At 35.4% G+C, this 16,772-nt stretch overlaps 1 protein-coding gene across 1 annotated transcript; it reads right to left on the reverse strand.

Annotated features, from left to right (window-relative positions):
- Positions 1 to 192: 192 nt before the first annotated feature.
- Positions 193 to 12,844, reverse strand: LOC127170222 (E3 ubiquitin-protein ligase TRIM39-like). Its single transcript, XM_051118063.1, has 8 exons — positions 12,332 to 12,844; positions 3,742 to 3,815; positions 3,007 to 3,563; positions 2,809 to 2,904; positions 2,479 to 2,712; positions 2,264 to 2,402; positions 1,756 to 1,782; positions 193 to 1,614 (listed from the first exon to the last, which is right to left on the reverse strand). The coding sequence occupies exons 1-8, from the start codon at positions 12,352 to 12,354 to the stop codon at positions 1,070 to 1,072; spliced, it is 1,695 nt and encodes a 564-aa protein (XP_050974020.1). The 5' UTR covers positions 12,355 to 12,844; the 3' UTR covers positions 193 to 1,069.
- Positions 12,845 to 16,772: the final 3,928 nt, after the last annotated feature.

The raw sequence follows: 16,772 nt of genomic DNA on the forward strand, positions 1-16,772 counted from the left end.
CTGGGTTTGACTTTTGCCTTTGTACTTCCTGGAAAATCTAGAATACTCGGTTTATTTAAAACTATTTTATTTTTGCCACTGGCTTCATAGTAATGAATTACTTATTTTAATCCTTATCCTTAATAATAATAATAGATTTAATAATAATTTAATAGAATTACTTTTTTAAACATTTAAAAAATAATAATTAAATATTAAATTAACAGTTACAATATTTTATATGTTACAATCCAGTGCTAATTTAAAAAAATATATATATATTGAACCTTACTTATAAGGGTCAGAAATGAACTTTTCCATTAAGGGGCGATATTTGCCACCTGGAACTGATCTCAAAAAATTAATTTTGTCTTTTAATTAACATATAAGGTGCACAGTGTCATTCACACAAACGCTAAACAGCAACATGGTTACACACATGGAACTGAAATAATGCAATAAACATTATTCTAATAACATTAGACGTAACATACAATAATAAACATAACTGATAAGAAAAGCTTAGAAGGAACAGTTATTTAAACGAAAAAACATCAAATTCTGGGAATGTCAATTTACGGTTATTCACTGTAAATAATACTATTTTTTTCCACTTCCAAAAATGGTATACTACTGTAAAATTACATGTAATGTCCAATACCGTTTTTCACCATATACAGCAGGGAATCTTAACATTAAACAATTAATCATTTTTTTACTGTAGCAACAGTCTTTTACCATTAAAATCATAGTCATTTTTTATAGTGGCATTTGGTGGTGTTGTAAACCAATCCACCCTTTTCACGTAATTTGTACCTGCTGCTCACCAGATCTACATACCTCCCAGATTACCTCCCAGACATTTGAGAGGAATCTTGGGAATGAAACAGAAACCATTCACCATATTAGAAGTCAATGAGTTAAACGTATTTCAAGGTTTAAAAAAAAATAAATAAATAAAACAAGTCTGACAGTCATTTAAGCTTTCAGTTGCACCTTGTGTTCTATTCTTGTTCAACCATTGTTTTTTTTTAAAAAAAAAATAAGATGCTAATTGTGCCAACCAACCCAGTATTTAAATGTTTTTCATTTAAATGTGATTAACAGGAAAGATGATCAGTGGAGCCGATGCTTTGCCTTCGGTTTTTCCGTCTGGGCAAAAAAATGGATAGAGTTTCTCAGCGAAAGTCTGATCAGTGAACGAATAGATATGAGACCTAGACCCCACATCATAAAAGGAGACCAGACCCTCCTCATAATGCACAAACACCCCCACTATCTGTGGTTTTACTCTCAGCAACAGAGGGACAGGAGGATCAGCAAATGCACAATAATCATTCTTATTCCTCAGAGCCACAGTGTAGTATCCATTGTCAGGAGTTGCTGTGATCAGTCCCTTCCTATCAACAGATTCTCTAGCCACTCCTAAGTCCCACTCACTACTTCCTGTCACATCCACCTCAAAATAAAACATTCCTGAGGAGAATCCCTCTGTTCCCAGGACACATGAGCAGTAATCAAACCTTTGTGGGTCATCTGTGGAGTCACGATTAATGGCACCATGTGTCACTTGTTTTCTGTCATCAGACAGGGTGAGTCTAGGATTAGCTGTATTAGAATCCAGAGTCACGTCCACTAAAGGAGAGATCAGAGAATATTAATTAAATCAAGGGGAAAAAGAAGAAAAAATATATGTATATAATGAATACAAAGGATTTTATACACATTTTAAATATTATTTCTTGTGAATGTGAGAAAATAGATCACAATTTATACCTGCATGCCGCTGCATCCTCTGCAACACTGTAGAGATCAATAAAAATAAAGCATTAAGTTTACATATAAACATTTTTATCTGACTCACTTTACATGAAGTTTTAAAAAATCTGACTTTTATTTACAGTAAAAAGTAAATGTTTATTTCACTTTAAGTTATAAGATGACTTTCTGTTTTACACTCTCAAAAAAATATAAATTTAAGAACTGTAACACTATTTTACTGTAAAAAATCCATGAAATGTCTTGTTACGTGTATTACAGATGTTTTTGTTTGTTTGTTTTTTAACCACACAGTATCATAACTTATCGTTAACCAGTTATCAGGTTTTTACTGATTTTTACTGAAACTAATTATATCTTCTCATAGAACAATGACCTGCACCCTCAGATCTCAGAGGGTTAAGTATTCAAGAATTATTCTAGATCAGCTAATGACCATAAATTACCAACTCAGGGAAGCTACAGCAGAATGAAACAATGAGAGAGTGTTTGTACCATCACTCACCAGTTTGACTGATTGTTCCATCTAGAGTTTCCTGCAGCTGAGTCAGAGCTCTCCTCAGAGTCTCCACACTCACATCAGTGTTCATACAGATCTCGGACCAGTTCCTGGTGTGTGGAGGGCTGTACAGGGATGCATCAGTCTACAGCAGGAGAGAGGAGATATCCCTCAGCATGGGGAGAGTGAGAGTGAATGTCATCAGACAGAAGGACACTGACCTGCAGGAGATGGAGGTGGTCTTTAGTGTGTGAGAGCTGCTCCAGCTCAGTGCTTCTCATCTTTAGCTTTGTAATCTCCTCATGCAGCTCTTGAATGTGATCTTCATCCTGTTTCTCCTTTAATTTGTGCTGCTCCTCCATCACCTCCAGTAGTTCAGTCTGACATCTCTCAATGGAGCGGATTAAATCAGTGAAGATCTCAACACGAGCTGCTTTCTCTTGCTCTTTATTTTTCTAAAAAAACAACATATTTAATTTATTCAATCAAATTGATTTAAAAAGAAAATCAAAACATTAAAATTTGGATCATATTTGGCATCTTCATCTCACTTTTCTGAGTTCGGCTGACTGTCCGATGTCTTTAATCTTTATGATCCTGTCCTTGATCATCTGCTGCATGTCTGTTTGTGTCTTCATCAGATGAGTCTATACAGACAGAAACATTCTGACTCAACATTTAATAGACAAAAGTTATTGTAAATGGACTATCTAAAAATCAGTTGTCAAAGTATGTTTTAATGTTAGTGCCTTCTTCTTTTCACTCTCCTCCTCTAGAGGACTAGTCTTGTGGTTCTTGTGGTCTCCTTCAGCACAGAACACACAAATACACATCTGATCATCTCTACAGAACAGCTCCAAAGGCCTCTCGTGTTTCTGGCATATGTAGTCCTTTATATTCTCCACAGGGTCCATAAGTTTGTGTTTCTTTAAGTTCAGAACTCGATGATGAGGTTCCAGGTGAGTTTCACAGTAAGAGTTCTGACACACCAGACAGGACTTTAGTGCTTTTAGTTTTTTGTCATCATCACAGATGTCACACAGAACTTCAGATTCACTAAAGCTGGGCTTTTCCCTGAAGAGTTGCGCAACCTGACTAAGTGCTGTGTTGATTTTGAAATCAGGTCTTTCACTGAATCTTTCTTTACAGAGCGGACAGTAGCAGTCCTGACTGTTGTCCCAGCACTGGTTTATGCAGCTCTTACAAAAGATGTGTCCACATGGGATGGTGACTGGATCCGTGAACATGTCCAGACACACAGAACATTTAAGTTCCTCAGCCAGAGGACTACTAGAGGATGCCAGGTCTGAATAGAAGAAAAATAATGAAAATATATCATTTTCAGTTCTGTACTGTACATTAGTAGGCCTACTGTGCATGACAAGAAGACACATTAACATAGTAATAATAATAATAATTATTATTATTATTATAACAATAAATTGTAATTATTTCACTCAGTCATTCAGTTTTGGTATACCGACCTAGAGGTTCCTCCATACTCCATCTTCTGGTCTTTTGTAGTCTTGATGTTGGTTTGGAAGATTCTGCCATAGCTCTTACAAACAAGCAAAGAAATAAATGTTACACTTTATAAATAGAATTGGTTTATCTCAGTGTTTGGACAACAAGGCAATGTTTACATGCAACGCTAAATTATTGATTTAGCGTAGTAATAATAATAATAATAATAAATGGTTATAAAAACTACAAGGACAGACCTGTTTAACTGTTAATGTAAACGTGTTTCTTGTGATACTTTCACTTTCTGTAAGTCATACTTTACAGCATTTATCTTTGTTTAACAACCAAACAATTTGCATTCGTTAACCCTTACGAAAAATAACCATGGTTTTTGTTTGTTTGTTTCTTTTATTTGTAGTAAAATCATAGTTAACTTTCGTTACAAATGACATTCGATGTTCAGACAGTGTAAGTGCAGGCCAAACTAGTAGTAGTAGTAATGTAGTAGCCTACTTACAGTATAATTCTAGCCTAAATACATCTCCTAAGCCTGACCAATATTAGAAATCTTTTGAGTAAAAACTTTTACGTTAACGTCACATAGCCTACCTGTGAGTAAATATTAGGTGTGCTCACATGTCCCTGAACGTCTCAAGGTCTCGAAATAGCCTATAATAGCATGTAACCAGATAAGTTTCTCTTTCATTATTGTCTTTAAGTTATAATTTTCTCGACTTTCTCTTTCACTTTAACTGTTATAAATAACTCCGCCTAGCCTATTTTCTACTTACAATTTAACCTGGTCGGCGTTTGTGCGTTTTTCAGCACAGTTTATCTAAATTGTACATAGCCTACACCCAATAAAAATTACTTTATTGTCATAGTATTAATGACTTTAGGTACAAGAAGCGAGAAACCAGCTCAGGGTTACAGTATCGGTTTATTTACACGTTGCGAAAGATTTTTCTGGGCAATGAATGTAGAAATGTTCAATAGCTTGTGTTCAGGATCTCAAAGTAACAGATAAGGTGTAAAAATTTAGTTTCAAAAAAGAACCTATGCTGAGATATATGTATTGCAGTGAAGTGACACAAGTAGCCCGAGATGCAAGCAGCAGATGGCGCTATTAGACAGCGGAGCATTTTCATTCTGGCACTAGAGAACAGCACTAATTAATGCATTTTCATGCATTGTGATTTTAACACATACAAAGACTGTCACTGGTATCAATATTTTCATTGTTATTAACCATAACCAACCAAATACTTCTCTGTTTGATGTTTTATTTTAACCCTCCTCAAATATGACAGCTTTATACATAAACCTTTATACATAAAAAAAAATATTTTAACATAACATTATTACACATAATTTGTTGCATTACATGTCTTTTGACTTTTCAGATTCAATATACCTGTCCTTCTACAGAGAGAGAGGGAGAGAGAAACTCACCAAATTGTGAGTGTCACAAACAATCTGCCCAGGGCAACAATGGTAGCGCTATATTAAATTTCACGCACGCTGATTGGCTGAGAAATATTATCAGCTCCGCCTACTTACTAAGCCTCTGATGACTTGTGTTTGGCTGTCAAATCACCTGCGCTCTTGACGTGACAGCTGCTAGACCGTCAATAAGTCAGAAAGCTGGTCATCGGGCAGCCAATTCCCTAAGCCGCACGGGTTTAAGGGTTTTAATTATTCATTGGTCACACGTCTGGTCCATACACGAATCAATCAGACCAGCCTGTGTTTGGATGGGTTTATAGGTGTCAGGGCAGAGAGGCCTGGACCCGTGGACCTCAGCACTGCGCAGCCCTGCAGATAAAATCAATCACTGCTGATCACATCAGTCTTTGCATCCACCGCTTCACCTGTCAGACAGAAACGCACACAGAGAGCATACCCAAAAAGAAGATGCACTTTATTTCTGGACAGAAACTCTAAACTAGTGATGGAAATGAGTCTGTAGGTCCGAAATAATTTAGAATCACTTCATTCAAATGGTTCATTTCAGTGAATCAAAGTGATTCATTTAGTATCGGTCATGATTCTAAAAGAATCACACGAGAGTACGGAAGCTTCTGCCACGGAATAAAATATGTCTGGTTAGACATTATATTGAATTTAAAGGAAACTCAGAGTATTGAGATTTGTATGGTTCAATGTAACAAACGAAAATACGTAGGAGAAATTTCAATGACTTGAAATAGGTGCACTCAGTGAGCTACTGCCACTACTAACCGTTGCTATTTTTAACACATCCCGGAAATAAAATACTGATACAGTGCCCATTGTGCTGCTTGTGGTTGTAATTTTCAGTCATTGGGCAACAAGAGAGGTGATGTAAGTCTGCACTGCTTTTCCTAGCCATATGAAGAGGAGCAAAGAATGGGAAGATGCCTGTGGACGAATAAGATTTCCCAAAGACCTGCGTTTTTGTTCTCCCTACTTCAGCCCTGATGCCTTTGAGGCTTTTAGTAGACCACAGCTATTGAAAAAGTTCACAAATGGCAGAGACAAGAAACAACAGATGCCATCCTGGCAGGATGTAAACATGCTGTTTACAAGCCACTGAAGGAGTTTCTCAGTGCAGATTTCACCCAATATCTGGGGCGTTTAGACTCCTTGTAGGGAAAATCGATGTGACATTTGGTTTAAGACTACACTTACATCCATTGCCACCTATAAGCTTTTTAAGTAGCTGTGGTCATTGTATCAGTATTTTATTTTCAGAGTTGTGTATTCTGAATTGTCTTGGAGTAAAAATAGCAACAGGTAGTACCAATAGCTCACCGAGCGCAACCATTTCACGTCATAATGGCACCCCCTATAGTCCAAAATATGTATAAAATGGGTTTTCTACTACAGATTTCAGTATAACACATCATTTATTTTAAGCCATACATGTCATAATACCCATAGTTCCCTTTGACAATGAAAACGCATTGTATAAAGGTCCTGGATCACGTAATTTTTACAACTCACAACTTTTAAATCTATTCTTATAGCGTTTTTGTCTACTGAAAGTTTTATTCTCTGTTTCGTCGGCTAAAGAATCGGTACATTGTTAAACAAACGTTTACTCCATTAAACACACAGTACTTCTGTCCTTCACAGCCTCGTTTTCATTTGTGTCTATTGCGACTCCTTATCTCATAATTAAGACTTTTTTCCCCTCACAATTCTGATAAATCTGAATTGAGAATTTTGAAGAATTCAGAGATAATTCAGAAATTCTGTAGTAAAAAACTGTCAGAACTGTGGGATAAATAGTTGCAATTACCTTTTGAATATTTTATTAGTATTTAGTCACTTTCAAAGCACTTTCCGTTGGTCAACATGGTCAATTTCTGTGGGGAATCTTGGGAAATCATTTGTCCTTCAGCAAGATTCCTATTGAAATGACTTGATTTTGACTGGAAAATTGTTTACAACATGGTACATCTGTTTAGCAGCAAATTTATTACTTATTCAGATTTCTCTGTTTATTTACTAAATAATTACATAGACTGTCATATTTTGCATTGTTTAGTTCAGAATGTTACTTTTAGTTAAAAAAAAAAATCACTATACTCTACACAAGTACGTAAACACACACAAATGCCCACTGTACTGTATGAACATTCTTGCAATACTGTGACGTTAGCAAAGTTTCATAATCAAGGAGTCAATAGAGTTACTTTCAAATGTCTGCAAGGTATACTGAAGGTATAAACATCATGTCAACATTTTACCTAGCTTTAACTAACTTGTCAATTAAGGCTGTTTGCAAGAGAACACAGAAAAATGTGGTGCCTTTGTATCTGTAAGGCTTTTGCGTTAGATGCGTAGGCTATGTTTCGTTGTAAGCGAGCGGTGTGACGTTACAAACACACTCACACACTTTATTATATACTTTTATTAAACCCTTTAACTCACAAACGTAGGCTCAAAGGCCTTCAAATAACAAAGCGCTCTTCTGCTTTGTAAGTTTTAGAAATACGTGAGTCATCAGACCTTGTGTAAAGATGCCAGATTCTTTCACGCTGAAATCCAAAAGAGGTTAGATGACAACTTTAGTATCACCACACAAAACAATTTCACTAATAAACCTTGCCTGTACAGAGAAAAGGTCATTTTTGCTTCAGCTTTTCTTCTTGAATGATGCTACTCTTCAAAGCATTGAAACAGAACGATAACTTTTATAACAAAAGACTTCAGTTTTGTGCACATAAAGAGCCATTTTCCAAACAACTTTCTCGACGGACAGTTTTATGAATACATTAACATCAAAACTAATGGCCAATATCCTGATGTTCCTCTGGTTATTGCTACTGGAACATTCATATCTGTACATACACGCTCTAAAAAGCCAACAGAGCGAGAAGAGGAAAACGTCTTTCTAATGAACATGCTCTCACTAGATGCTTGGGGATCAGAATTATGATTTTCGTCTGGCACACATTAAAACAGGTAAAATACTAAACTATAAAGGTGTATTATCAACCCTGAATGCACACCCTAAAGTTCCAAGCATGTATGTATGTCTGTGGTCCCTACTAACTTCCATATGATGGGTACCATGCTACTATAGTATATAGTTGAAGTCAAAAGCCTACATACACCTTGCATGATCTGCAAAATGTTAATTATTTTACCAAAATAAAAGAGATCATACAAAATGCATGTTATTTTTTATTTAGTATTTAAGTGAATAATACATTTCACATTAAAGACATTTAAAATAATTGCTGAAATGATAAAAATGGCCATTTCAGCAGTTTACATATGCTTGTTTCTTAATACTGTGTTGTTACCTGAATGATCCACAGCGTTTTTTTTTTTTTTTTTTGTTGTTGTTGTTTTGGATATGATAGTTGTTCATGAGTCCCCTGTTTGTCCTGAACAGTTAAACTGCCCACTGTTCTTCAGAAAAATCCTTTGGGTCCCACAAATTTTTGGGTTTTTCAGCATTTTTTGTGTATTTGAACCCTTTCCAACAATGACTATATGATTTTTAGATCCATCTTTTCACACTGAGGACAACTGAGGGATTCATATGCAACTATTGCAGAAGGTTCAAACATTCACTGATGCTTCAGAAGGAAAAATGATGCATTAAGAGCCAGGGGGTGAAGAAGATCAGGGTAAATGTAACTTATTTTGTCTTCTGGGAAACATGTAAGTATCTTCTGTAGCTGGGCAGTATTAAATAAAAAACATGATATTCAGGCAAAATAAGAAAAATGTACAGATCTACATTCTGTTCAAAAGTTTACACCCCTGTTTCTTCATGCATCAAGTGTTTAAACCTTCTGTAATAGTTGCATATGAGTCCCTCAGTTGTCCTCAGTGTGAAAAGATGGATCTCAAAATTGTAACAAGTATCAAGTATCAAGCGCATAAACTTTTGAGGTGATTTTTATAAATGTAACTATTATTTTCTCTTGTGGACTAGATGTAAACATCTTTTATGTAAAATATCTTATTCAGGTCAGTACTAAATAAAAAATAGCATGCATTTTGTATGATCCCTCTTATTTTGTTAAAATTATTAACATTTTGCAGCTTCTACAAGGTGTATGTAAACTTTTGACCTCCAAGGTGACCACACACAATTTGATTACCAACATTCTTTGAAATATCTTCGTTTGTGTTCTATAGAAGAAAGAAACTTGGAACAACATGAGGGTGAGTAAATGATGACAGAAAATAATTCATGCACTTTAAATGCATCATCCACAAAACCCATGTGAGGATAAATGGAGAGAGAAGGGTATTCTGTGTTGCGTGTTTGCGTTGGGCAGTTTAACTTTGAAATAACCAACTATAATTACGGGTGCTAGATTATTAAACAAATTACTCATCATCTCTTTAAATGCAATTGATTAAAGCGAAATGCGATTAAAATTTGTTTGGGTTAAAAATATAAATCCTGAATCAGCCATTTGCAGGTAAATGAGGATAACGATTAGAGTGCAGATGTGGTTGCTTTGATTAATGTGGGTTTGTCAATGCCCGTCTCTCTGCTGTCATCCAAACCATTATGTTCTGATTTAAGCGATGCTGCAAATTCCTCCTGATTCTCATTTACCGTTACCTCAAAGCCCAGCATCTGACCGACCCCTAAATCTGACCTTGTTAGCATGACTGACTCTAGAGACGTACGTGTGCGCGTGTTTGGCTAAGGAAAATAGCACGAGGCAACATTTAAGCCCCTTTTTAATTACTGCCCAACACCCCATAATGACAATTAGATGAGATTCAATGGCAAAGGCATATATCAAAGTCATTGAGGAATGGGGGAAAGAGAGATCTTTGTGCGTCATTCCTTGATTGCGAAGCCTGAATGTTCATTCAATCATATTGAGATTTTGATTGACAGAATCCAAACAAATTTTGGACACTTTTAAACTGATGAGCACTACCAAGGACAATGGCATGAAAGAGCAATTATATGCAAAGCTGGTGTATAGAAAAATGCAGTTAATTTAATGATAACAAGTGGATATACTGTTAATATTGCAACTAATGTCCCTAGTGAGAAAAAAAATACTAAACTATATTTGAAATACAGTTATTTTGTGCGAAGTATACTACAAATACATTTACATATTTATGTGCTTAACAAAAATACCCAATGTCTGATAAAATTGGAATTTAATTTAGTAATTTTGTGCTTAATGTTCTGTAATTGTGCATTTAAAGTGGTGCTGAGGCCCAACTAAAGATATACTGAAGTATATTTGGTTGTGCTAAAATGGAACTATTGCAAGTATACTTTAGGTACACTATAAATATCTTGCATTTAAAGACTAATACACAGAGATCATACAATCCTTATTAATAGTAATTAAAATTGTATTATTCTTAATTGATATGTCAATAAATATGTAGACTTGAAGTATGTTTAGTATGAAATGAATGTATTTAAATTTTATTTATTTATTTATTGTACTAGATTTGAACTACTAAATTCTGTTTTGTAACATCAAAATATACTGAAAAGACCCATTACAATACAGGTGGTAAACTAGAATTCCTCATGATAAATTAAAGTTCATCAATAGTGATTATATAGCAATTAACAATAATGAATACATATAAACACAGCACATTATCAGGAAAAATCAAAGATAAAATCATGTAATAAACATTAAATGAACATAGAATGTAACATACAACACCCTCGTGTGCATAACTAATAACAGAAATAATGAAAAAAATGATTTATAATGATGATCAATTAATATAATCATGATTAGATTTGACTGATTTTCACCATAAATGAAAGACTGTATTTTTATTTATTAAAAATAATTGCCAAGCAACACTCTAGCAATTGTATAGCAACACCATAAAGCCCAGCATCTTGCAACAATCTACAAATCATCTAACCTTCACCTTAGTAATAATAATAATAATAATAATAATCATCATATTTTTTATATATTTTTATGTTTTATATATATATATATATATATATATATATATATATATATATATATTTTTTTTTTTTTTTTTTTTTTTTTTTTTTTTTTACAAAATACATACATCTATACACACACATACATACATGCTTTTTTAAAACAGTGTACAGTGTTAGAATGAAATTACTTAACAAATCTTAAATAGCAAAAATATATTTGTAGTAATAGCCAAAAACTGGTCAAAATTATTGATTTTTTTTAATGCCAAAAATCATTAGGATATTAAGTAAAGATCACATTACATGACGATATTTTGTAAATTTTCTACCATAAATATATCAAAACCTAATTTTTTGATTAGTATATGCAAACTTCATTTGGACAATTTTAAAGGCATTTTTCTCAGTATTTTAATTTTTTTGCACCCTCAGATTCCAGACAATAGTTGTATCTTGGCCATATTATAATATTGTCCTATCATAACAAACCATTCATCAATGGAAAGCTTATTTATTCAGCTTTCAGATGATGTATAAATCTCAGTTTCAAAAAAAATGGACCCTTATGACAAGTTTAGTGGTCCAAGGTCACATTTCACCCCACCAATTTTAGCCTAACAACATGAAACAGAGTTTACAAGAAGGAAACCTTAAACAGATCACCCAGGTTCTGGTTATTTTAATCACAGTTATTTGAATAATTTCCTGTCATTGAGATTCAGTGGAAATTCTTTCCAGTTCTTCACATCTTGTGGAGTGTGGCCAATTCTATTCAAATTCACACTCTGCAAGGGAGCCTATTCTTTGATTGTGACTTTTGCTCATCTCTAACATCATAATCTTGCAATGGCATTCTTAAGCATGCACCAGCTGCATTATGGATACATTTTCAGTGTCATCTTTTTAAGGTCTCATTATTTGCAAGCATTGTGTCATAAAAAAAACTAGTTTCCTTTTGCTAATGTTGATCTATTTAGTTTCTCGCGTCTAATCCCTAAGAGGCAGCCTTGTGTGAAATAAGATAAATTGATTTTGCATTGATTTGAACTCATTCTTTTTAGTTCATTCTGGTCGTGTGTGGAGGGGGCGGATCTTTCCCTTCAACAGAAGCAGGTGCCTAATAAATCAGGCCTAATGTTTAATGCATTCACAACCACGGTGATGGTAACGAGGTTAAACATATATTTTTCAAAAGCACTGACCTGTGCCTGTGCTCCTTTGTCATCACTTCCTTAATGAAAACCTTTGATCACTGCTGTTGCCGTGCTGCAAAGAGAAAAGCAAATGGATGTGTTGAGCAAGGGATACATTTTGGGGTAGTTTTGAAATCTAGAATAACACTCATACCTACTTGAATACTTACCACCTCCATGCTCTGCATTATGAATGACTGTAGATGCAGACATGATGTCCTTGACATGCCTCTTTAAGTGACATGGTTGAATTCCTTTAAAATTCCTGCTTTTGGAATTCAATCAAAATAGCATACTAATTTCATTGATTTTTTTCCACTCTTCCAACATACGTCACTCCTATTGATGTATCGCCACCTCAAAGTTTAGGTGATCATCAATATTTAATGAGCTCCTATCCAGAGAAAAAGACACCAGTAATCTTACATCTGTCGCCTTTAAAAAGATTGTCATTAATTATGCTCAGGTTTCCCAACCCAGAAGATAATTTGTTTACTTTTAATATAAAGCTTTGTTTCAGATGTTTTTCCTTAAATTCCTTACAAGAACCTTAAAGTTCATATTGAGATTCTGATTTTTGATTGGAAAATTTAAGCATAGTTTGAGACACTCACTCTGGTGAGTATCTAGAAGAGAAATATTTGAGAAGCAGAAGAGAAATATTCAAGAAGCATAAAGTCTCTATTTGTTAAAAAATGATAATAAAGACATTTATTTTTGACAAGAAATTGTCAAAGAGTTTATATTGATATTTTAAATGCAAACTTTAGCATGGTCTCACTGTAACGATATTTTCCAAGATACTGCAATCTCAAGTCAGAAACAAACTGAAAGCTAAGGTTCTCATTGGATTTTTAGGAAAAAACATCTGAGACAAAGTTATGAATAGTAAAATGTTATATACTAAAATTAAATGATTATTTTTCGGGGCCCAATTCATGAGGCTGTTGAGTTATCTTTTAAAACTCCAGAATATAAATGTAGGATTATGAAAGTCTTTTACATAGACATCTGAAAAGTAGATGATAACAGTAAGGAGACATGTGAGATTATGGAGGTCTTTTGTATAGGAGAAACCTTTGAGAAGTCTGAAAATATCAGTAAGGAGACACAGGGATCTTTTATGTAGGAGAAACATCTAAAACAGAAGATCTCACTGAGGAGACTCATGAGATTATGAGGTTATTTTCATAAGAAAAACATCTGAGAGGCAGATGAAATCAGTAAGGAGACACATTGGAAATCGTTGGGGTCTTTTGCGAAGGAAAAACATCTAAAAAGCAGAAGATCTCAGTAAAGTGTCACACATGAGTTTATGAGAGTCTTTTTCATAGGAGAAACATTTGAGAAGCAGAAAATCTAAGTAAAGCGAAATGTGAGACTAGGAGAAAAACATCTGAGAAGCAGAAAATCTCAGTAAGGAGACATGTGAGACTATGAGGGTCTTTTTTCGTAGGATAAAACAACTAAGAACTAGAAGATCTTAGTATGGTGACACACATGAGACTAAGAGAAACATCTGAGAAGCAGAAAATCCTCAGTAAAGAGACACAAATGAGATTAGGAGGGTCTTTTTCGTAAGAGAAGCATCTGAGAAACAGAAGATCTCAGTAAGGTACACATAACATTATGGAGTTCTTTTGCATAGGAGAAACATTTGAGACACAGATAATCTCAGTAACAAATCCTGAGATTATTGGGGTCTTTTTTCCATAGTATAAGACAACTGAGAAGCAGAAGATCTCAGAAAGGTCTCATATGCAAGATCATTATGTTTTTTTCACAGGAGAAACATCTGAGAAGCAGATGATCTCAGTAAGGTGACATGTGAGATAATGGAAGTCTTTTGAGTAGGAAAAACATTTGAGAAGCAGAAAAATTCAGGAAGGAGAAACTTGAGACTAGGAGAAATATCTGAGAAGCAGAAAATCTCAGTAAGATGTCACACATGAGATTATAGGGGGTCTTTTTCGTAGGAGAAGCATTTGACAAGCAGATTATCTGAGTAAGGAGACAAAAGTGAGATTATGAGGGTCTTTTTCATAGGAGAAACATCTGAGAAACAGAAGATCACCATAAGGTGACACATAACATTATGGAGATCTTTTGCACAGGAAAAACTCACAAAGGAGACACGTGAGATTTTTCATAGGATGAAACATCTGAAAAGCAGAAGATATCAGCAAAAGTCTCCACTCAATCTCATTTCTATCTAATCCGCACATTTTGTATGGTTTCCGTCTTTAAACACGCTGTGGAATCATCAACTCATTATAAAAAAAAAAACGCAAGACTTGAACTCCGGCCTGTCAGATAAGAGAGAGATAAAAATTGTGCAGTGCTGAGTTGAAACCACTGGTGTAGAACATTACAAAATACCTCCTTTTTGATTTCCTATGGGTATTTCCTGCCTTTGCTTTCTTCAAACTCTTTAATAAGCATCTGGGTAAATCCCCGGTGGAGGTGGGGGCTTCCTCCAGTCGAATCTCTAACAGCCTCTTATTTTGGTCAAATCAGGAGAGCATTTTGATCTGAGAGCAGAATTCTGTTCCATCTAGGAGTATGATCTTGTTAAGGGGTTTGGAATTTGCGGTCTGGTCCTGGATCAGTGCTGACGGAACACGCGGGGTGCAGATAGCTGATGGCAGACAGCTGGAATGCCATTAGTTGTGACCCTACTGCTGGCAGCTCATCAAACCATCCGCCGGGGCACCGGAGTGGAGGGGTTGCCATGACGACCGCTCCTCCGTTACATAACCTGCAACTGGAGGAAAATGGAGACCCAGAGTGAATGGAGGTTTCAGGCTTACAGAGTGGATAGAGTTTGCCTGAGGGAGTTATTGCTGTGCGGTGAGAGGTGTGATGACTCCTGTGTACAAAAGACACTGAATGTGAGAGGATAAATAGAGTCAAGTCCAAAAGCAGCTCTGCCATCATAAAGTTAGTTTAGTCAAATCTAATTTGACTAAGCATAACTAAAACACACACTTGAAAGATTGAATTTGAATTTGGATAGTTCACTCAAAAATGAATGGGAGAAAGACAAATATTTGAGTGAATAATGATTGAAAATTTCTGTCTTTTCTAGAGATGGGAATTAATCATTTCTGATTCCAATGCAATAAAAAAAGATTCCATGTCATTATTGATTTAATTTATGACTTTTTTCATACTCTTTAAGAAGCACCCCAAATGCCGCTCAAACAAGAGGTATGAACTAAATACTGAATCCTTTACAAAAACATGTAAAAGAATGTCAGCTGGCAATGGCAAAATGTGTAATTTTTGGTGAAGCATCTCTTTAAGCTTGTGTTGTAAGACATCCACACATCCTTTTGCACTTTGGCAAAGGCATTCTGCTCAAGCAACTGTTGCCATGAGATCTGCTTACGAGCACTCTCTTTATTCGCATTAGCAATACAAAAGCCTTTCAGAAAACTGTGACAGATGCACACTCATCAATTAAAGCTCTGCCCGCTCAGCATTTGCTACATCCAGTCTAGACTCACTCGAGACACGTTCCTTACCGGCCATTCTTCAGGATTAACCGAGACAGGGCCCACTGGCCGCTTCTCCTCTCTTCCACATTCTGACCGTGCTCCAGTTTTCCCGGAGATTATTCAAGTCACACGCAACCTGTCCATTTCCAGGGCATCTGTCACGGAGTAAGATGCAGCCATGGTCATTGGGAGATTGATGGGTGGTCTGGGACCTCAGGGGCCTGAATTAATTTTTAATGGCTGCCACATTGCATCCACCCTCTTTCCTCCTTTGCACACACCCACCAGCACTTAAAAACAAAAAACGATGGCTCAGCCCTTTTTTTTCAGTGCAATAGAGGCCAGGATGCTGCAGGTGCTTAGCACGTGTTGATTAGTGGGTGTTTGCTTATTTGCTAGGGCACTTTTGCCTTTGTGGATGGTATGGACTGGGGAGAGGGTTTTCCTTTGTTTAAACTCTCCCCCATTCTACCCTGTTCAAGACGGTTGCATAGTCTAGGATTTATTATATATTGATTAGATTTGCATTTGACTAGAAAAAAGACACTACGATGATTACAATAACCAGCCACTTTATAAAGAAATGGTAAGGATTATCATTTAAAATAGATTAAACAACTGACATAAGATTCTTACACTGCTTAAAGGATATCATATTAATCTATTTATTATGATTTTACAGTGTTAACAATAACCGATGATGTATTTACAGTACTTTGCTAGAAACTACCCAGTTACACTTCAGTAACTACTCAAAACACCATATATTGTACAGCAACATGTTTAAAACTATCATTTTATACTTTATCAACCACCTTACAACCACCAGCCACCCTAGCAACCCCCCGGAAATGCCCTAGCGAATGAACAGCATGGTAAGTTCACTCAGAACACTTCAACTACCTAGCAATGCCCTAGCAACTACCAACAACAACCTAAAAATAACACAA

The sequence above is a fragment of the Labeo rohita genome, chromosome 1 (assembly GCF_022985175.1).
Source record: "Labeo rohita strain BAU-BD-2019 chromosome 1, IGBB_LRoh.1.0, whole genome shotgun sequence".
Classification (NCBI taxonomy): domain Eukaryota; kingdom Metazoa; phylum Chordata; class Actinopteri; order Cypriniformes; family Cyprinidae; genus Labeo; species Labeo rohita.